Raw genomic sequence first — 23,203 nt, 5'->3', positions numbered from 1 at the left:
CTCCCTCTCTCTGACCCTCCCCCGCTCATGCTCTGTCTCTCTGTCTCAAAAATAAATAAACGTTAAAAAACAATTTTTTTTTAATTTGTGGAGAGAAATGTGAGTGACCACTTCCCAGATTTAGCAAGTTACCTTAGATGCATTTAGTTACACAGTCAAAACTCAAAAGGCTACTTCTGTGGTAGATCAAATATTCTCACCTGCAAATTACAAACCGTACTCACCTCTTAGACCTGTAGCTTTATCTGATACCTTAGTCTGTGGGCCAGTCCCAAAAGAATATAGGCTTCTTATTTTCTGCTTTTCACATAGTATTCCACCTCAAGTCAAATATATGTGTATTTATCAAAATATAAAGAACCTTAGTATTTATTTATATTTGGAACAAAGCATGTAACATGGATTTTAAAAATTAAAAACCTTCACAAATCCCTTTTTAGCATCTTGTGCTATTTAACAATCATTTTAATATTGCTATCAATATTAAAAGAAGTTACATTAAAATTCATTGTCAATTTCCTCAGTTAGTAGGTGATATTCCTAGCTAGTCTTATGATATTATATGATAAAGAAAATAAATACATGTAATATTTTGTTACATAAAATGCTCTTAAAGCTGGATATAACATCGAATTCATAAAAGTATTTTTTAAACAAAAGTATTCTATTCTTTGTGAAATACATACTGAGGGCAAACATTTTTCAATTTTCTTTCCACAAATGAGTTACAGACAATGAACAGCAGGGGGCACAAAAGTCAAGTTACTCTCTACAGAGCAAAGTGCGATAAAATCTCCTGTTGTACTGGAAAGCAGATAAATTTTGGAGGCAGACAGACTGTTTGATTCCAGCGGGCGCCATCACATATAAGCTGAATGACCTTTATTTAGCCACTCTGAACTTCTTCAGTGGTAGAGTCATGATAACTATGACATAGAGATTTAGTATCAACATATATGTAAGGCAGATCAATAAACACTAGGGGTTTTTTCGTCAGTGCTTATATCATACGTAGATATAGATATATGTATACATGTGTACCAAACCTACCAAATAAGTGCAAATTTATATTTTATAGTAATTTGTGAGACTATGCACATGGAAAAGGTTATGATTTCATAACATACAAGCACAGGTATAGCTAAATCAAAACTAAAAACAAAAGCTAAACAAAGGAAATAGTGTTATTTACTCATATCCAACGAAAGCTTTTTCTATACAAGAAATGTGAATGCATGCCCAAGAAGGTGGATGCGATCATGTGTGTGCATGGTATAGGGCAGTGTTTCAAGAGGAGGATCTGGGAAAACTACACCAAACCACCCAGGAGTGCTTGTTTTGAATGCAGATGCCTGTCCTACTTAAAATGCTCATCTACGAGAGAGTGACACTCAATTTCTTCTGGTGAAACAGGAACGGGAACATGTGCTTCCTAGGCTTCCCGTGGCTGTTAAACGGCATGTGCTGTGAGGCCAGCCCTGTACCTGACACACAGCATTATTAGGATCTTCTAAATGACATATGCACACTCACACATGACTTACTCAAGAATAATTGATCGTGGTTCCATTGTTTCCCTCTTTTCTAAGAAGAACTAAGCCATCTTTTACTCCTTTGGACAGCAGGGGACAAAAAGAATCCTTTTCTGATTAGTGACTATGATCTATTCTTGCAAAAAACATTTTCCCAGCCCTTTTTGTGTTCGTATCTGTACCAGGCATTGGAAGAAATGCTCTACTTTGACTAAAACTGGGTACAAAGTCTCATAAATGTGATTTAATTAAAAATTTATTTTAGTTCATAAAGGACTTAGCCTAAATATATAACTGGTTAACTTTAAAATTTAAGATTTTATCAATGAAATGCATTGGTTTGGATTTTAATAAATTTTAAAACTTCAAGAGGCTAAATGAAAATGGAACGTGATCATCACACAGCATTCTTATCTATTGATCAAGAGCAAAACTTAAACTTTCCAACTGTTAATCTGGCACAGAAACTTTTAAAAAGTTGGACTATCTTCCATCACCCAGGAATAAGCCCTGTTAATGTTTTAGTGTTAATTTTCCTTAGTTTTTTGAACACATACACCTAAAATCATTTTCTTCAAAAAGTAGATTATATTGTCCATATTGATTTGTAATCTTAGTCACACAATATTTTATGAGCCATTGCCAATTCAATTAGATGAGAAATTTCATCATTTTGTTAATGACTACTTATTATTTCATACTATGAGTGTACTATAACTTATTTCACCTATCCCTTATTCCTGAGTTGAAGGACTTCTTGCTTTTAATCCCTAGTATGAACACAAATGTGATAAACATCATTGTACAAATATATTTGTTCTTTTATCCAGGACACCTTCAGGATAAATTCCTAGAGACAGAATAACTACATCAAAGACTGTGTGGTGTGTGTGTGTGTGTGTGTGTGTGTGTGTGTGTGCTTCCTCATATCCTCAACATTACAGGGATTAATCACTCTTTGATTCTTTGTTAATATGCTAGGTTAAAAATAGTATTTCTATGTTTTAACTCACTTTCTTTGATTATGTGTTATTACTTTTTGTATTTCTTCTTTCATGAATAGTTTTTTTTCATGCCTTTAGCCCCTTCCTATATTACAAAGATTAACTCTTCTTACTAATTCAGAAAGACAATTTATCTTTTGGCTTTCGTTATACTTTTTTTTCACACAGAAGTGTTTTGTGTTTTTGTTTTTTAATCATACAATCTATCAATCCTTTTGTATGATTTCTGCTTTGGGGTTTTACTAAGAAAGTTTTTATTTAACAGAAGATTATATGAATATTCACCTATATATTCTGTAACAAAATATAAAGTCCAGACCCGAGGGATAAGAATTTAACACACTAATTTATTCAATCATTTATTCATCCATACAACAAATCTGTTGAACACAAATATACTAAACACTATTGTAAATGCTGGAGATAAGGCAGTGAACAAGATCACCAAGGTTCCTGCTATCGTGGAATTATATTCCAAAAGGAAAAAGATCATGCAGCATACAATTTAATGTGGGGTTTCAAATTAGTGGGAAAGGAATGCGTTGGTTATTCAATACACAATGCAGGTACAACTAACCATTAAGAAAAGAAATAAATTAGATTCTTATTTCATACCTTACACCAAGTGCATTATAAATAGATTTTAAATCTATATTTTTAAAAGGAAACCATGAAAATACTAGAAAAATATAAGTGAATATTAGATAAAGAAACATTATATAACGTTCTTCCTTTTTTTATTATTTTAGAGAGAGAGAGCACACGAGCAGGCGAGAGAGGCAGAGGAGGAAAGAGAGAGAATCGTAAGCAGGCTCCACACTCAATGTGGAGTCTGATGTGGGGCTCAACCCCATGACCCTGGGATCATGACCTGAACCGAAATCAAAAGTAGGTCACTCAACCTATTGAGACAACCAAGCACCCCAACATTATATATGTTCTTAAACATGAAAACGTCTTTAGAGTAATAACTCAAATCTATTTTGGAAACACCATCTTATTTTTATTTCTTAAATTTTTTTTAATGTTTACTTACTTATTTTGAGAGAGAGAAAGAAAGAGAAAGAAAGTGTATGAGTGACTAGGGGAGGGGCAAAGAGAGAGGGGGAGAGAGAGAATCCCAAGCAAGCTTCACGCTGTCAGCACAGACAACTGACCCACCCAAGCACCCCACACCATTTTATTTTTTTTAAATGGAATATAACGAGGCAGTATTTGAACAATAATCTTTATTAGTGTATTTTCAAAGGTACATATAATCCTGAGCTACGGCATTTAGACATTTATCATTTACTCTTTTAAGTTTACATGTATTTTGCTCCAAATTCTCTGATGAGTACATTTTCATACTAGTCAGGAACATAAATACTTTAATTTATTATTCTTACCTCTTGAATAGCCAATTAATTTACTCATATCATCTCATCATCTTAATTCTACTACATTAAAGGCTTTAGAACATTTCTTCTCAATTAAGCAATTTCTTTTTCAAAACTGCAAAGATAGGCAGTGCGAGAGCTGATTCCTTAAATCCTAGTGAATTCTTAGAAAACTATGTTGCTTTTTGTCTTTGATCTACTTTCTGGAATAAATTGGGTAACTATCTGACCAGCTATATTTGAAAAGAATGATAAGAGTAACTACCTCTAATCTTCACATTTTAGCTAGTGTAAAATGTCATAGGCTCTCTTCTCATATAAGTAGTCCATAATTAGCCCAAAGAGGAAAAATTTGTTATGATCTAATGAAAAGGAGGGCAACCCAGTGTAAATATATCTTTGTTTAAATGGTTAGTTTTATAAAACATGTTATGTGAAATACTTCCTCCAACATCTATAAAGGAATACATACAGATGATTAACATTAAGTTTCATAAATCTAGACCAGAACTTTTATAATTAGTAAATAAAAAAGCAGACAAAAATGAAAGACAAAACTCCTGTGATCTTTGAGAAAAAACATTTATCCAACATTATCTCCAACTGTGGACAAATAAATATTTTCATTCTTGTATTTTAAGTTACTACCAAAATATTGTATCTTTCTACAAACAACAAAAAACAAGCATACAGTATCTAGAAATGGTTTTTATCTGACAAGAATGTCAAGTCTTTGAAGGTACACTCAATTGTTCTTCCTGAATAAGGTCACTATGATCTTAGGTTAAAGTTACAGTAAGCAGTTCAAGCAAAATGCATATTGCTTAGATTTTAAAGCAAGCAATTTTGACACTTTTTAATTAAAACGTGAGTATAAATGTGAAGCTTTTGTAGAAACATTTATAAATACTCCTTGGGAATACTCACAGATCAGCAAGTAATGGAATAACTGATTTAAAAATAACGAAAGGGTGATGTTATATGTAATGTTTGGTGACAAATCCAAAAATACCTTTAAGAGATGTAAAAGAACATGAAGACACAGTTTTATTATTCGGAGCTTGAAACCCTAGCAGCAAAACAAACTATTTGCATATAATGTAGTGCAATGAGCATTTGTTCATAAAATACTCGCAAAGTCTTGAAACTTCATACATAAACCAGAATGGGATCCATTAGGATACATGATTTAAAGATGTCCAGAGTAGCTTATCAAGAACTGCTAGATACTCTCACCTGCATCACTGAATCATAAGCGAGCTTACGCAAAACTATGTTCTGGATAACTCACTCTTATGGCTCCCCAGTAACAAGCTCGGATAAGACAGATCAAACCTAAGAGATAAGCAATTGCCCAAGAAACATAGGTTGCGTGAAATCGCCTTGCAAAGTCTTGGGTGCCAACCTAAAATAAAAAGCAAATATAGTAATAAAAGATCAAAAACTTTAAGCAAATATTGCTTAGAGAACTTGTATAGGCTTACATGCGATTTTTATGAAATCTATCCCGGAGGCCATAAAATCCCTATGAACTATGAGTTGTCAAATTTGTTGACTATCACTGACAGAGTAAATTTTAATAAGACAATACTGTTAGTTACATTAACTATAAATTTTACGAAATAAACAAAAAAGCCCACTTGATTAAGTTTATTATTATTATGAAACAAACAAAAAAGCCCACTTTAAGTATTTAAATCTGTAATCTGAACTCCATAGTGTTATACGACACAACAGGAGTGTTTAAATAATATGGGACGAGGGGACACAAAGGAGAATGGGAAGTAAATGGAGACAAAAAAGATCAGTAACTCCTCCTTCTCCTGGGACCGAATAATCCTCATGCCAACTATGTAGCTTCAGTCTCCTCTAAAAATAAGCCATCCCCAAAATGATAATAAATGTGTGCTTCATAGAAACAAAGAGAATGGTTTTTCAGAACTTCGTAGCTGATTGAGTATTGCCTTTGCTTTGGCCATGGCACTAAATAAAAACAGTGGCCTTCTGTTAAATGGGTGGTAAAGTCCCCAACGTCAACAACCTTTAGAGGAGCCCCAAACGACTGTTTCGCAGGATGGGCAAGCTCCATTAAAAACAGGCCCACGGAGTGGGCTTCAGACTGCCCACAGGCCTTCAGAAGCTTCCAGGCCTAATATGCTGGGGAGCTCTTTGGGGATCATTGAAGGTTCAGGCCTCATCAATTTACTACTGATAAAGTTGAGAAGAAAGAATTCTAACAGTGAGGTAGAGTAGTACTCACAGTTAATCCAACTCCAATGAAAATACAGATCATTCCAATGGTAATATATGCACAGCAGCGTCTTCGTGGGAGCGCACTACCCACTGAAGAACTGAAAATTCACGACAGCAAAAGAGAGCATTATTCACACGCAGATTCTCCATTTCATCTCTGTGAGTTTGCTTCTATGGTGTTAGTGACATATGTGCTTCCATTTATTTCTTCCATTTGAGACAAGAACATGCATAAAAATGTCATTTTTAATGAGTTAAAATCATAAATGGTAAATTATATTGTATTAATTATATAATTTCTATTCTATCCTATTATATTGATTATATTTCATTATTGTGGCTTCAAACAAAGTTCAAGTCTTGGTTATTGACCGTATCCACAAAAGGACGACTATGGTCAGTAATGATCTTCCAAGATAAAAATAGATTTCAAAAAATGTATTCTAAGATGGAAAATACATGCTATCTTGCAAATTGCACTTGATTTTTTGCAGTTATAACAGTTACTATATTTACTTTAGAAAATTTGGAAAACAGAGTAAAGAATAAAAAGGATAAAGGCAATTACCTCTAATCCCATTACTTTAGTCACCTAGTATTTTGGCATATTTTCCTCCAGCCATTTTTTTATTTTTTATTTTTGCAATTTACCAACCTAGCATAAGTATTTTTCTGTCATTAAGTATCCTCAAATTGGAATTCTGATGGATGAATATAACATAAGTTAACCAATTCTTTGCTACTGGATATTTAGGGTTTTCATTACTGTAAATAATGCCAGGTAAACATCATTTAAGAGCATTCTCCTTGGTGTGCCTGGGTGGCTTAGTCAGTTAAGCATCCAACTTCGGCTCAGGTCATGATCTTGCAGTTTGTGAGTTCGAGCCCCATGTCGGGCTCTGTGCTGACAGCTCAGAGCCTGGAGCCTGCTTCGGATTCTGTGTCTCCCTCTCTCTCTGCCCCTTCCCTGCTCATGCTTTGTCTCTGTCTCTCTCTCCAAAATAAATAAACGTTTAAAAAAATTTTTTTAAGCATTCTCCTTAGTTTTCTTTGTTTTCTCAAGATAAATATTTAGAATTAGGATTACAAGATTAAAGAGATTTAACTTTTCAAAATCTTTTAATACATACTCCAAGAAGCCTATGGGAAATTCATAAAAGCATATACTATTATCATACTTCTCAACTGAAGTTTTTTTTTTTTAATTTTTTTTTTCCAACGTTTATTTATTTTTGGGACAGAGAGAGACAGAGCATGAACGGGGGAGGGGCAGAGAGAGAGGGAGACACAGAATCGGAAACAGGCTCCAGGCTCTGAGCCATCAGCCCAGAGCCCGACGCGGGGCTCGAACTCACGGACCGCGAGATCGTGACCTGGCTGAAGTCGGACGCTTAACCGACTGCACCACCCAGGCGCCCCATCAACTGAAGTTTTAAATCCAAAAGTTTTTAGTTATTTATACTTCTAATTTTTGTAATTTTCAAAATGATACAAGCACAGCAGAGATCACACAGCCAAATTAGCACTTTCTATTTTTCCTAAGCATAAATATATTAGCACATATATAAGTGCTCAAGGAATGTATGCTGAATAAACGAAATACAGAAATACATTACTTGCTAGGCATACTTTAGAAAGTTGCAATTCCAAACAGGTTCACTTTGCAGAACAGAAAAATGGTTTCCTTTAAGTTCCAAATATTTTTTAAAAATGTTATGACTATCATTGCAAATATATATCATAAATATTCCTGAATTCTTGAACTGAAACATAAACGTCTGGATAACCTGAGGTCATCGTCAGCATAGTATATGTTGCTATCTAGAGTTACCAGGGCATATGATTCATTGCCTTTATGTTATATTTAGCCTTAGACTACTTTTGGTTTTAATTCTTATGCAAGCATTTGGTGGTTTGCCCTGCCTTTATACCTCACAGCTGGCTATCATTTCTCATTTACCTGTGTATCGGCCTCTGGCAGTGTAATCTGCCATGGATTACAAACCAACTCAGTTTATTAGAATTATATATTAAATGATAAAAAAATTCTGTATTAAATAAATCAAAAGGTTCTAAGTGAATATTGGAGCAGCTCTTCTGTGAGCTGTAGCACATTAATTTCAGCGCATGAATTCTCCTTTGAAAACCCATGCTCATTTTTTTTTTTTTTTTATGAAGTTTATTGACAAATTGGTTTCCATACAACACCCAGTGCTCATCCCAAAAGGTGCCCTCCTCAATACCCATCACCCACCCGCCCCTCCCTCCCACCCCCCATCAACCCTCAGTTTGTTCTCAGTTTTTGACAGTCTCTTATGCTTTGGCTCTCTCCCACTCTAACGTCTTTTTTTTTTTCTCCCTTCCCCTCCCCCATGGGTTCCTGTTGAGTTTCTCAGGATCCACATAAGAGTGAAACCATATGGTATCTGTCTTTCTCTGTATGGCTTATTTCACTTAGCATCACACTCTCCAGTTCCATCCACGTTGCTACAAAAGGCCATATTTCATTTTTTCTCATTGCCACGTAGTATTCCATTGTGTATATAAACCACAATTTCTTTATCCATTCATCAGTTGATGGACATTTAGGCTCTTTCCATAATTTGGCTATTGTTGAGAGTGCTGCTATGAACATTGGGGTACAAGTGCCCCTATGCATCAGTACTCCTGTATCCCTTGGGTAGATTCCTAGCAGTGCTATTGCTGGGTCATAGGGTAGGTCTATTTTTAATTTTCTGAGGAACCTCCACACTGCTTTCCAGAGCGGCTGCACCAATTTGCATTCCCACCAACAGTGCAAGAGGGTTCCCGTTTCTCCACATCCTCTCCAGCATCTATAGTCTCCTGATTTGTTCATTTTGGCCACTCTGACTGGCGTGAGGTGATACCTGAGTGTGGTTTTGATTTGTATTTCCCTGATAAGGAGCGACGCTGAACATCTTTTCATGTGCCTGTTGGCCATCTGGATGTCTTCTTTAGAGAAGTGTCTATTCATGTTTTCTGCCCATTTCTTCACTGGGTTATTTGTTTTTCGGGTGTGGAGTTTGGTGAGCTCTTTATAGATTTTAGATACTAGCCCTTTGTCCGATATGTCATTTGCAAATATCTTTTCCCATTCCGTTGGTTGTCTTTTAGTTTTGTTGGTTGTTTCCTTTGCTGTGCAGAAGCTTTTTATCTTCATAAGGTCCCAGTAATTCACTTTTGCTTTTAATTCCCTTGCCTTTGGGGATGTGTCGAGTAAGAGATTGCTACGGCTGAGGTCAGAGAGGTCTTTTCCTGCTTTCTCCTCTAAGGTTCTGATGGTTTCCTGTCTCACATTTAGGTCCTTTATCCATTTTGAGTTTATTTTTGTAAATGGTGTGAGAAAGTGGTCTAGTTTCAACCTTCTGCATGTTGCTGTCCAGTTCTCCCAGCACCATTTGTTAAAGAGGCTGTCTTTTTTCCATTGGATGTTCTTTCCGGCTTTGTCAAAGATGAGTTGGCCATATGTTTGTGGGTCTAGTTCTGGGGTTTCTATTCTATTCCATTGGTCTGTGTGTCTGTTTTTGTGCCAATACCATGCTGTCTTGATGATGACAGCTTTGTAGTAGAGGCTGAAGTCTGGGATTGTGATGCCTCCTGCTTTGGTCTTCTTCTTCAAAATTCCTTTGGCTATTCGGGGCCTTTTGTGGTTCCATATGAATTTTAGGATTGCTTGTTCTAGTTTCGAGAAGAATGCTGGTGCAATTTTGATTGGGATTGCATTGAATGTGTAGATAGCTTTGGGTAGTATTGACATTTTGACAATATTTATTTTTCCAATCCATGAGCAGGGAATGTCTTTCCATTTCTTTAAATCTTCTTCAATTACCTTCATAAGCTTTCTATAATTTTCAGCATACAGATCCTTTACATCTTTGGTTAGATTTATTCCTAGGTATTTTATGCTTTTTGGTGCAATTGTGAATGGGATCAGTTTCTTTATTTGTCTTTCTGTTGCTTCATTGTTAGTGTATAAGAATGCAACTGATTTCTGTACATTGATTTTGTATCCTGCAACTTTGCTGAATTCATGTATCAGTTCTAGCAGACTTTTGGTGGAGTCTATCGGATTTTCCATGTATAATATCATGTCATCTGCAAAAAGCGAAAGCTTGACTTCATCTTTGCCAATTTTGATGCCTTTGATTTCCTTTTGTTGTCTGATTGCTGATGCTAGAACTTCCAGCACTATGTTAAATAACAACGGTGAGAGTGGGCATCCCTGTCGTGTTCCTGATCTCAGGGAAAAAGCTCTCAGTTTTTCCCCGTTGAGGATGATGTTAGCTGTGGGCTTTTCATAAATGGCTTTTATGATCTTTAAGTATGTTCCTTCTATCCCGACTTTCTCAAGGGTTTTTATTAAGAAAGGGTGCTGGATTTTGTCAAAGGCCTTTTCTGCATCGATTGACAGGATCATATGGTTCTTCTCTTTTTTTTTGTTAATGTGATGTATCACGTTGATTGATTTGCGAATGTTGAACCAGCCCTGCATCCCAGGAATGAATCCCACTTGATCATGGTGAATAATTCTTTTTATATGCTGTTGAATTCGATTTGCTAGTATCTTATTGAGAATTTTGGCATCCATATTCATCAGGGATATTGGCCTGTAGTTCTCTTTTTTTACTGGGTCTCTGTCTGGTTTAGGAATCAAAGTAATACTGGCTTCATAGAATGAGTCTGGAAGTTTTCCTTCCCTTTCTATTTCTTGGAATAGCTTGAGAAGGATAGGTATTATCTCTGCTTTAAACGTCTGGTAGAACTCCCCTGGGAAGCCATCTGGTCCTGGACTCTTATTTGTTGGGAGATTTTTGATAACCGATTCAATTTCTTCGCTGGTTATGGGTCTGTTCAAGCTTTCTATTTCCTCCTGATTGAGTTTTGGAAGAGTGTGGGTGTTCAGGAATTTGTCCATTTCTTCCAGGTTGTCCAATTTGTTGGCATATAATTTTTCATAGTATTCCCTGATAATTGTTTGTATCTCTGAGGGATTGGTTGTAATAATTCCATTTTCATTCATGATTTTATCTATTTGGGTCATCTCCCTTTTCTTTTTGAGAAGCCTGGCTAGAGGTTTGTCAATTTTGTTTATTTTTTCAAAAAACCAACTCTTGGTTTCGTTGATCTGCTCTACAGTTTTTTTAGATTCTATATTGTTTATTTCTGCTCTGATCTTTATTATTTCTCTTCTTCTGCTGGGTTTAGGCTGCCTTTGCTGTTCTGCTTCTATTTCCTTTAGGTGTGCTGTTAGATTTTGTATTTGGGATTTTTCTTGTTTCTTGAGATAGGCCTGGATTGCGATGTATTTTCCTCTCAGGACTGCCTTCGCTGCGTCCCAAAGCGTTTGGATTGTTGTATTTTCATTTTCGTTTGTTTCCATATATTTTTTGATTTCTTCTCTAATTGCCTGGTTGACCCACTCATTCGTGAGTAGGGTGTTCTTTAACCTCCATGCTTTTGGAGGTTTTCCAGACTTTTTCCTGTGGTTGACTTCAAGCTTCATAGCATTGTGGTCTGAAAGTATGCATGGTATAATTTCAATTCTTGTAAACTTATGAAGGGCTGATTTGTGACCCAGTATATGATCTATCTTGGAGAATGTTCCATGTGCACTCGAGAAGAAAGTATATTCTGTTGCTTTGGGATGCAGAGTTCTAAATATATCTGTCAAGTCCATCTGATCCAGTGTCTCATTCAGGGCCCTTGTTTCTTTATTGACCGTGTGTCTAGATGATCTATCCATTTCTGTAAGTGGGGTGTTAAAGTCCCCAGCAATTACCACATTCTTATCAATAAGGTTGCTTCTGTTTATGAGTAATTGTTTTATATATTTGGGGGCTCCGGTATTCGGCGCATAGACATTTATAATTGTTAGCTCTTCCTGATGGATAGACCCTGTAACTATTATATAATGTCCTTCTTCATCTCTTGTTACAGCCTTTAATTTAAAGTCTAGTTTGTCTGATATAAGTATGGCTACTCCAGCTTTCTTCTGGCTTCCAGTAGCGTGATAAATAGTTCTCCATCCCCTCACTCTCAATCTAAAGGTGTCCTCAGGTCTAAAATGAGTCTCTTGTAGACAGCAAATAGATGGGTCTTGTTTTTTTATCCATTCTGATACCCTATGTCTTTTGGTTGGCGCATTTAATCCATTTACATTCAGTGTTATTATAGAAAGATACGGGTTTAGAGTCATTGTGATGTCTGTATGTTTTATGCTTGTAGTGATGTCTCTGGTACTTTGTCTCACAGGGTCCCCCTTAGGATCTCTTGTAGGGCTGGTTTAGTGGTGACAAATTCCTTCAGTTTTTGTTTGTTTGGGAAGACCTTTATCTCTCCTTCTATTCTAAATGACAGACTTGCTGGATAAAGGATTCTTGGCTGCATATTTTTGCTGTCTAGCACCCTGAAAATCTCGTGCCAATTCTTTCTGGCCTGCCAAGTTTCAAAAGAGAGATCAGTCACGAGTCTTATAGGTCTCCCTTTATATGTGAGGGCACGTTTACCCCTTGCTGCTTTCAGAATTTTCTCTTTATCCTTGTATTTTGCCAGTTTCACTATGATATGTCGTGCAGAAGATCGATTCAAGTTACGTCTGAAGGGAGTTCTCTGTGCCTCTTGGATTTCAATGCCTTTTTCCTTCCCCAGTTCAGGGAAGTTCTCAGCTATGATTTCTTCAAGTACCCCTTCAGCACCTTTCCCTCTCTCTTCCTCCTCTGGGATACCAATTATGCGTAAATTATTTCTTTTTAGTGTATCACTTAGTTCTCTAATTTTCCCCTCATACTCCTGGATTTTTTTATCTCTCTTTTTCTCAGCTTCCTCTTTTTCCATAACTTTATCTTCTAGTTCACCTATTCTCTCCTCTGCCTCTTCCATCCGAGCTGTGGCGGTTTGCATTTTGTTTTCCATTTCCTTTAAAGCGTTTTTCAGCTCCTCGTGACTGTTCATTAGTCCCCTGATGTCTGTAGCAAGAGATTCTCTGCTGTCCTGTATGCTGTTTTCCAGCCCAGCGATTAATTTTATGACTATTATTCTAAATTCACTTTCTGTTATATTATTTAAATCCTTTTTGATCAGCTCATTAGCTGTTGTTATTTCCTGGAGATTCTTCTGGGGGGAATTCTTCCGCTTGGTCATTTTGGATAGTCCCTGGTGTGGTGAGGGCCTGCAGGGCACTTCCCCTGTGCTGTGGTGTATAACTGGAGTTGGTGGGCGGGGCCGCAGTCCGACCTGATGTCTGCCCCCAGCCCACCGCTGGGGCCACAGTCAGACTGGTGTGTGCCTTCTCTTCCCCTCTCCTAGGGGCGGGATTCACTGTGGGGTGGCGTGGCCCGTCTGGGCTACTTGCACACTGCCAGGCTTGTGATGCTGGGGATCTGGCGTATTAGCTGGGGTGGGAAGGCAAGGTGCACGGCGGCAGGGGGGGCAGGCTTAGCTCGCTTCTCCTTAGGTGATCCACTTCAGGAGGGGCCCTGTGCAGCCGGAGGGAGTCAGATCGCTGCCGGAGGTTTGGCTCCGCAGAAGCACAGAGTTGGGTGTTCGCGCGGAGCGAGCAATTTCCCTGGCCGGAGCCGGTTCCCTTTGGGATTTTGGCTGGGGGATGGGCGGGGGAGATGGCGCTGGAGAGCGCCTTTGTTCCCCGCCAAACTGAGCTCTGTCGTCCGGGGGCTCCGCAGCTCACCCTCCCTTTGTCCTCCAGCCTTCCCGCTTTCTGAGCAGAGCTGTTAACTTATGACCTCCCAGACGCTAAGTCGCGCTTGCTGTCGGAACACAGTCCGTCAGGCCCCTCCGCTTTTGCAAGCCGGACTCGGGGGCTCTGCTTGGCCGGCGAGCCGCCCCTCCGCCCCGGCTCCCTCCCGCCAGTCCGTGGAGCGCGCACCGCCTCGCCGCCCTTCCTACCCTCTTCCGTGGGCCTCTCGTCTGCACTTGGGTCCGGTGACTCTGTTCTGCTAATCCTCTGGCGGTTTTCTGGGTTATTTAGGCAGGTGTAGGTGGAATCTAAGTGATCAGCAGGACGCGCGGTGAGCCCAGCGTCCTCCTACGCCGCCATCTTCCTAATTCCCCATGCTCATTTTTCATCACCCAATTTACAGTCACTACCTCTGGGAAGTCTCCCCAGGAAAAAAAATAACCTATTGCTACTCTACACCTCAAGTGCCATGTTATCGCCAGGATAGAGCAATGACCAACAAGCACCTATTGCATAGATTGAAAAAGCTCATATACATTTATTACACAGGTGGAATCTGTATGCAATATGTATTGTTTTGCATGTTGTTAAAACTTTGTATGTGCACATGCTAAAGTACACGTTTGTGACTTGCCCTTTTTTGTTTGCTGAATACTCTACATGAGACTCTTCCATACTCATACGTGGATATGTAGAGATCTAGTTCATTACCACAGAAGTGCCAGTTTACTCATTCTCCCTATTGATGGAGAGTCAAGGGTTTTTTTTTTTCCTTAACTTTTTGCTATTATAACAATGCTGCTTTGAACACTCCTTTATATTTCCTACATACATATGCAGGAATTTGTCAAACATATTCCTAGGAACAGAATTGCTGGGTTGTATTGTAGACATATCTTCAACTTGAATAAATGCTAAATTTATATCCCTACTCTCTTTATATGAGAGCTTCCAATGCTCCTCCCACATCAACACTTCAACTTGGTATTGTTTCCATGCTTGACAATTTCATGGGTGTGAATGGTATTTCACTGCGGTTTTAACATATATATCCCTGATTTCTAGCAAGAGAGAACATCTTTTCAAACATTAGCTGACTACTGGTTTTCTTTTTCTATTAAGTGCTTGTTCATATTATCATCTCTTTGTTTTGGGCTGTCTTCAGCTTACTGATTCACAGATGATATTTACATAATCTGCATACTATTCCAGGCAGCTATATACACTGTCTATATCTTCTTTTAGCCTATTTTTTTTAATCAGCAAGATTAACTTTTACTTAAAAAACAAACAAAACCCAGGGGGCCTGGGTGGCTCAGTCGGTTAAGCATCTGACTCATGACCTCAGCTCAGGTGATGATCTCACGGTTCATGGAATGGAGTCCGCATGCAGGGCTCTTCTCTGATGGCACGGAGCCTGCTTGGGATTCTCTCTCCACCCCCCTCTCTGTAACTCCCCTACTCACACTCTCTCGCTCTCTCTCTTTCTCTCTCAAAATAAATAAAAGTAAACTTTAAAAAATTATTAAACAAATAATTTAGAAATATTATGAAAACCCATGAAAAGAAGACTCAACATGGGTTCTAAACCTGATTAAAACACACTTCAGAAAGATTATTAATGCTAAACTTCTGCCAAAAGATGACCTTAAAGTGCCACACACAAAAGAATCTGTTAGGACCGTTTCTCAAATAGGTAATCTGTCCCTGGCTTGGCCATCTCTCCTTTAACTATACACAAAGTTCTGCTAAAAGTACACATTTTAGTTGATTGTAGAATTACAACGTAAACTAAACAGGTTCTTGGTACTGACGGTATGTTACCAAGGTTTTTTTGTTTCGTTTTGTTTTGCTTTCATCTCCAAATCCAACAATTGGTCACAGAGGTCAAGTATCACCAAAGTTCCTTTGTGGGTTCTCGATCATGTCTGCCTCATCCACCCTTTGGGTACAGGAGGGGCTCAACAGTTTTCAAGAGGCAGAAGCCTGAGGCCATTTAAGACTCAGATGTTACAGGATTGTGAGGTGAACCCATCTGAGTAAGGACTTGATACAGCCACTGGAGGAGAGCATGCAAGTGGACCTCAGTCCAGCAGGGGGTGCTAGTCACACGCTGGTGCCAGTGTCCTGCTCCCGGACACTTTACAAAGCTTATGCGCATACACGTTTTAGTAACCTCGTATACTGTCTCAAAGCCATGCTTCACAGACTGTGCCAATAACTGAGTGAAGTCTTGGCTATTAAAAATTTTTAAACTACATCCACCAGGGATCTTGCAAACAGCAATGAGGTGAAATCCGTGATAGTAGTGGCAGTTCCAACTTGGTACAGTTGGTGAGGATTCTGGCCTGTGGTTTCTAAAATTCATTTTTAATAACATCTTTGGACAATGAGTTTTTAGTCATGAAATCAATGTAATGTAAGGTAATTCTTTTTTTTTTTATTTTTTTTTAATGTGTATTTATTTTTGAGAGAGAGAGACACACACAGAGCGCAAGTGGGGGAGGGGCAGCGAGAGAGAGGGAGCCACAAAATCCGAAACAGGCTCCAGGCTCTGAGCTGTGAGCACACAGCCCGATGCGGGGCTCGAGCTCACGAACTGTGAGATCATGACCTCAGTCGAAGTCCGACGCTTAACCGACTGAGCCACCACACGCCCCATAAAGTAATTCTAATATAGTAAAAATTATCAATATTTTCTTTTCAGGTTTGGGCTTTTTGTTGCCTTGTGTAGGAAATTCTTTCCTACCTGTCATAAAAATATTTTTAAAGTCTTCTAAAAGTATTAGAGTTTACCTTTTCATATTTATGTCTACAGGAGTACAGCCCTTATAATTATCAATTTTTATTTTACTTATTTTGAAGTTATGTGGTGCATACAAATTCAAAATTTATGTTTTTTATGAAGTGACCATAATAATAATTCTTTTTACCCTAAAGCATATGAGATACTTAAGTACCTGCTAGAATCCTATCATAGAGACATCCAGAATACAGTAGCTTAAAAAAGTTTATTTCTCTTGCAGAAAAGAATTCAAAGGTAAATACAGCTTAGGGTTGGTAGACAGCATGGTTCCATGATTAACTGTCATTGCCAGATGCAACGGGTGACAAGGCTCCTGCTGTAGGTGACTTTTTCAGTCACATGGAAGAGGGGAGAGAAAATTAAGGCAAGTAGTTTTGCCTTTCAGGAGAGTATAAGGAAGCTGCACTCATCACTTGTGTCCGTATTCCATTGGCCTTAACTTAAATACATGGCTACAACCTTCTGCAAGAGAGGCTAGAAAATATGGTTAGCTGGGTGGTCAGTTCCTCTGATAAAAGGAAGAGAACAGCAGTCCGCTCTTTTAACTAATATTAATATTACTATTTTAACGTTGGTTAGTGTTTGCCTGGTATATCTTTCCTTTGCTGAGGGTTTCATGATTTGATCTTTTTCCCTCCTTTAACTTCCATCCTATGCTCCTGTATTTCGTGTATTTCTTTTTTCAGATTGCACAGATGGGCTTCAGTCTAGTCTGATAATTTCTGGCAAGTCTTACTGATAAGTTTAGTCTAATTACACATACTCTGACAACTGATGTATATATATATGGATTATTTCTGCTCTTTTATTTTGTTTTCTATGGTTTCTTTATTTTCTATGCTTTTCTACCCTCTTTTCTGGATTTCTTGTGGATTAACTTTGATTCTTTTAGTTTATTTTCCCCCTACATTTAGAAAGGTTTACAATTTATTTCTACTAATTTAGTAGCTGCATATAAAATTTTAACATACCTAACATTTAAAAACTAAAATCATTTAGTAAATCTACCTTCCCAATAAATACAAGAATCTTAGGAAGTTTTAACTTCAAATATTCGCTCCCAGCTTACATGTTCTTGTTCTCCAATATTTCAGTTCTGTTATGGGGCACCTGGGTGGCTCAGTCACTTAAGTGTCTGGCTTTGGCTCAGGTCACGATCTCAAGGTTCATGAGTTCGAGCCCTGCACCGGGCTCTGTGCTGACAGCTCAGAGCCTAGAGCCTGCTTTAGACTCTGTGTCTCTCTTTCTCTCTGCCCCTCCCCTGTTCACACCCTGTCTCTCAAAAAAGAATATTTTAGTTCTGTTGTATTTTTATTTCTATAAATTAATCAGCATTAATATTACCATTACTGTTATTTTGCTATTTTATTCAACATTCTTTATGGCTGTTTACAATGTCTTCGTTTACCTTTTCTTCTTGCCTTGTAGAACCATCTTCTGGGATATTTTTCCATTTTCCCTAAATTACTTTTTAGCAGTTTCTTCAGTAAGGATATCAAGATAGTAAACGTTCTGGATTTTTTGTTGTTGTTTGTTGGTTCATTGGTTCTGCATTTGAAAACACTTTTATTTTGCCTCCATTATTCTATTATGGTTTAGATAGTTCTATAATACCAGTTTGATAGTTAATTTCTCTTAATGAAGTATTTTTAAATTTATTTTTTGGCTTCCATTGTTGCTGTTGAGATATTTGTGGGCAAAACTGTCATCCTTTTTATAGTAAAAATCTGTCTTGGGCAACTGGCTCAGTTGGTGGAGCATGAGACTTTCGATCGTAGGCGTGTGAGTTCAAGCCCCACATTGGGTGTGAAGATTACTTTAAAAAAATTAAATCTCAAAAAAAAATCTCTCTTTTCTTTCTTTGATTTTAATATTTTCTATGTATCTTAGGTTTTCTGCAATTTCACTATAATGCATTTGCTCATTTCGCATGGATTTCATTGTTCTCTTCAAATCCAAAGGCTTGTACCTTTCATAGATCTGAAAATCTTCAGGGATTAGCTCTTCAAAATGCCCCACCCATCTCATTCTCTGTTTTTGCCTTCAGATATATTTTGAATGTTCTCATATATATTTCTCCTAATATTACTGTCACCTCTGTGTCCCTGATGGATTCTGGGTAATTTCCTTATCTCTATCTTCTAATCTACAACGTTGGTTTTCAGCTTAATCTTCTGCTTAACCTGTCTACTGCATTTTGATTTCTGTTAACTTTCAATTTCTGTATGTTTTATTGTTTCTTTTAAATCTACCTGGTTGTTGCTTTTGTTAGGTAAATGTTTTATTTTAAGACAACTGTAGATTCATAAGCAGTTGTAAGAAATAATATAGAGAGATCGCATGCATTTTTGGTGCTATGTATCCAGTGGTAACATCTGGCAAACTACAGTACAGTATCTATGACGAGGATATTGACACTGATACAATCCACTGACACTCAGATTTCCTTCTTTACCTATACTCTTTTGTGTATGTGTGTGTTTAATTCTACACAATCTTATCACATGTGTGGGTTTAAGTATCCATTACCACAGTCAACATACGGAACAGTTCCAACACTACAAAGATCCTTTCATAACCATACCCACATCCCTCCCACCTGCCTATTGTCTGTACTCACTAATCTGTTCTCCATTTCTAAAATTTCACCATTTCAAATGTTACATAAATGGAATCATACTGTAGGCAACCTGGTGGGACTTTTTTTTCTCTCACTCAACATAAATTCCTCAAGATTCATGCAAGCTGTTGCATGTGTCAATAGCTCATTCCTTTCATTGCTAAGTAGTATTTCAAGGTAGGGAAGTACCACAGTTTGTATAACCATTCACCCATGGAAGGATATCTGGGTTGTTCCCAATTCGGGTCTATAAAGAATAAAGTTGCTATGCAAATTTGTGTACAGGTTCAAGTGTGTGCTTGTTCATTTTTTTATCGACTATCTGTTTTCAAATTTCTATTTTCTTAAACATTTTACACATGATTATAACACATTCTATAACTAATAATTATATGTGAAGTCCTTGGGAGTCTAATTATACTGTTTGTTATTGATGCTGATTCTGCTTATAGGACCTTGTTTCCTCACGTGGTTGGTAAATTTTGTTGAAAAATTTATTTTGGTAATCTTAATGTAAGAAAGCCATAAGAATGGTTTAGGGGTGGCTTCATCCACAGAGAATTTTCACTTGTCTTTCTTAGGCTCCCTAGAATGAGGCAAACCCTAAACCACTTTAAGTTGATTTCTGGGACTGGGTTTTCCTAGACCATATAAAAGAGTAAAATATAAGGCTCAAAGTCATTGTTCTTCTAAAACCTGTACTTTGTAATATTCCTTTCCTGGTGGATTTTTTTCCTGACTACTCTTTTCATGGACCATGAAGGACTTTCTCTGGGGACAAAAGATGGTATTCCAATTCTCCACTTTCTGCAAGGCCAAGGCCTTTCTCTTGTTCTTCATCTGAACATGGAAACCCAAGGCTGTGGACCCCTATTATTGGCAAATACTCTCAGGATATTCGAAATGACAATCCTGATTGCCATTTCCTCTTTATTGCTGGTCCCTAGGTATTTTCTTAACTTTCATAGGAACTGAGCTATGCCTTTAAAAGGATGTTTGGTATAATTATTAACTAGTCTTTCATTTTACTGAATGTGAAAGTCAAGAGACTCTAATATGCAAAATATGGAGACTGAATCTCCCAAAAGGAAAAGATCATGCAATACTTCCCTAACATGTAACTATCCACTCTTCAAATTATTAACCTTCCCCTTCACAATATTCCCCTTATGGGCCACGAGCAGTATAAAGAACATGTAGAAAATGAAGGCGATGCCAAGCAATGTTATTTACAGCACAATTTTCAGAGGAAGTCACCAGGGAAGGTTTTATTAGGTGAGGCTTAAGGATAGGATAAGATGTGGATAGATGAGAAAGTAAGTAAGTCATTTTAGCAGGTAACAGTGGCATTGTTCAGGTATGAACAAAGTAAGAATTTTGTTCAAAAAACAAGCAGCGGAATAACCTTTCTTCTGGAGAAGGTTTCTGTAGGAGAGTAGGAGAGGAGAGCAGTGGAAGCAAGGGCTGTATGAGCTAATATGTAAAGTTAGGTAGGGATTTTCCAGATTTATAATAATGAGAAAGGGACTAGCCAGGTCATCCCAGGCCTAGCAGGATGAGGATTAGGGACGGAAGCAAGAAACTCTATTGTATATTTATAGAAGTAGAAGAATTTGTTGAAGTTGGCCCATAGTGGGTCGTGTGTAAAGGTGCATAATAAAGATAACACTAGGGAAGTCAGGCAAATACCTACACCTGGGGGCAAATACCTAAACCTTGCTAAGAAAATTGGAGTTTGATTTTGGATTTTAGGCAATGGGCCTATCCTATAATAATCCATACGGTGCATTTATGTCGATAAGTAGAATATATCCTTCCTCAGGATAGTTTATATGCCACATATATAGACAAACCTAGGATAACAATGAAAACAGCACCTCGTTGTGAAGTATACAACTTGCACAACTGTATGCCATGACTGTGAATTTCGGAGCTACGAAAACATGTGAAGACAAAGAGTTTAAAATCACATTTGTATCTGGGGTCATTCTCTAATAGATGGATAGAGAACAGAGAGACTGAAGGCCAAGAGATAAATTACAAAGCTATGATCACAGTCCTGGAGAGGGACCTTAAACGCGTGAACTCAAGCAAGAATAGTGAGAATAAGAGAACAGAATTGAAATGTCAAGAGACAGAATTGACAGGGAACAGAATTGCTTCCATTTGGATACGGAGAGTAAAGATACATTCGGATTTCTGGCGTGGTCAGCTGGGCAGACGGGATAACATCCATTAGTATAATATACTCACCAACATACAAGGAAACTTAGTAGAGTGGGGTAAGGAAGTTGGATATGACCATTTGAGATGCCTGTGGACACCCAGGTTGAAATAACTACAGGGAAAAAAAGCGAATACAGATTGTATATCTATATCCGAACCTCCAAAGAGAGATCTGGGGTGATTCAGTGGCATTTTGGTTGCGATTTCATGGTATACAAATGGCAGAAGAAACTATGAGAAAACCAGGATACAGTGTAGTCAAGTTGCAACCCGCAAGAAGAGCAATATTTAACAACTTGGAAGAGAAAGTGAAATCAACAAAGGAGAGAGCAAAGTAATGTGTTCAGAAATGGGAGGAAACCAGGAAAAAGTGGTACCTGGACTTCACGCAAAGAACAAATTGTAAGGAAGAAAAGAAGATGATCAACAAGAACCTAATACTCACTACAGAGAAAACAAACAGGATGGGGACTGAACAGACCTATTAGAATTTGCAACGGCGATGTGAATTTTATCACAATTCAGTGGCCTAGTGGGGATGATGGCTAACTGCACTTCACTCCAGAGCGAATGGGTGCCGTGATTAAGGGAAGGGAAAAGCACGGAGAGGAAGAGACCCCCTCCCTGTGTGAAGAGGAAGTGAAGGGCACACAGCGTACAGGCAGGCAGCGCAAAGACGAGGGAGTTCACAGATAGGTTCGATCATATCGGAGGCAGAAGGCGACTCATCTGCTGAGCCTGCGAGAGTAGTAGCGTGAGGGATGGGAGCCTAAGAGGAACAGTAAATATCTGGAGATCATTATTTTGGAGAACGGAAGAGGGAGTTAATGAGGGACACTTCCAACCGGAGTATTAAGCCAGGGTTTTGTTGAAGTGTAAAGCTATACTTTTGTAAAAAGATAACCAACACAGAATTCTTTCAGCTGTCAGTTATCTTGGTAAAGGAAGGGAGAAGTCATGGCCATATTGATCCAGGATCAGTAGTTTGAAAAGTGGATGGCTCTGAAGTTCAAGGGATGAAGACTTAGCCAATCTGGCAAACCTAGACTGTCTTTGTATCTAATATGTTCAAAATGAATGTAGCATCTTTCTTCCAGACCTAGTTCTTCTAGATGCTAGATTCCCTGTCTTAGTGAGTGGTTCTATAGCCCCTCAGATATAAAGCCATCCTTCAGCGCAATCTCTCTCTTATACCTTCACATTCAATCCTATTTATTCCATTTCCTTAATACCACGTCTACACTTTGACTCCACTGTGCCTCTGCACAGGTAGCTCCTTCTACAAGGAAACATCCTGCAGTCTCTTTCACATCATTCCCACTCATCTTGAATGACTTACTTCATATACCCCCCTCCTGGAAGTCTTAAGTTCCCTTTCCCTCCAATCTGGGGGGAGGGCTCCTGAGAACAGAAAAGGCAGGGTGTATCTCTTCCAAAGCACTTAAAAAACTTTACTCTTGGGGCGCCTGGGTGGCGCAGTCGGTTAAGCGTCCGACTTCAGCCAGGTCACGATCTCGCGGTCCGTGAGTTCGAGCCCCGCGTCAGGCTCTGGGCTGATGGCTCAGAGCCTGGAGCCTGTTTCCGATTCTGTGTCTCCCTCTCTCTCTGCCCCTCCCCCGTTCATGCTCTGTCTCTCTCTGTCCCAAATAAATAAATAAACGTTGAAAAA

The 23,203-nt window shown here is 38.2% G+C and overlaps 1 protein-coding gene across 1 annotated transcript in view; it reads right to left on the bottom strand.

The window, feature by feature from the left end:
• Positions 1-3,750: 3,750 nt before the first annotated feature.
• The window catches only part of PIP4P2 (phosphatidylinositol-4,5-bisphosphate 4-phosphatase 2), a 59,018-nt gene continuing 39,565 nt past the window's right edge, over positions 3,751-23,203 (bottom strand). The window contains exons 6-7 of the mRNA XM_047089006.1: positions 6,176-6,266; positions 3,751-5,320 (exon numbers count right to left, since the gene is read on the bottom strand). Of these exons, the coding sequence (XP_046944962.1) occupies positions 5,177-5,320; positions 6,176-6,266 (235 nt within the window). The 3' untranslated portion in view covers positions 3,751-5,176. The remainder of the gene's footprint in view (positions 5,321-6,175; positions 6,267-23,203) is intronic.

This window comes from Lynx rufus, unplaced genomic scaffold (genome assembly GCF_022079265.1).
Source record: "Lynx rufus isolate CCGP_SWC_20201006 ecotype Redwood Valley unplaced genomic scaffold, mLynRuf1.p SCAF_26, whole genome shotgun sequence".
Taxonomy (NCBI): Eukaryota; Metazoa; Chordata; class Mammalia; order Carnivora; family Felidae; genus Lynx; species Lynx rufus.
The sequence above is the reverse complement of the archived record's forward strand: the minus strand, read 5'-3'. Positions and strand labels throughout refer to the sequence as shown.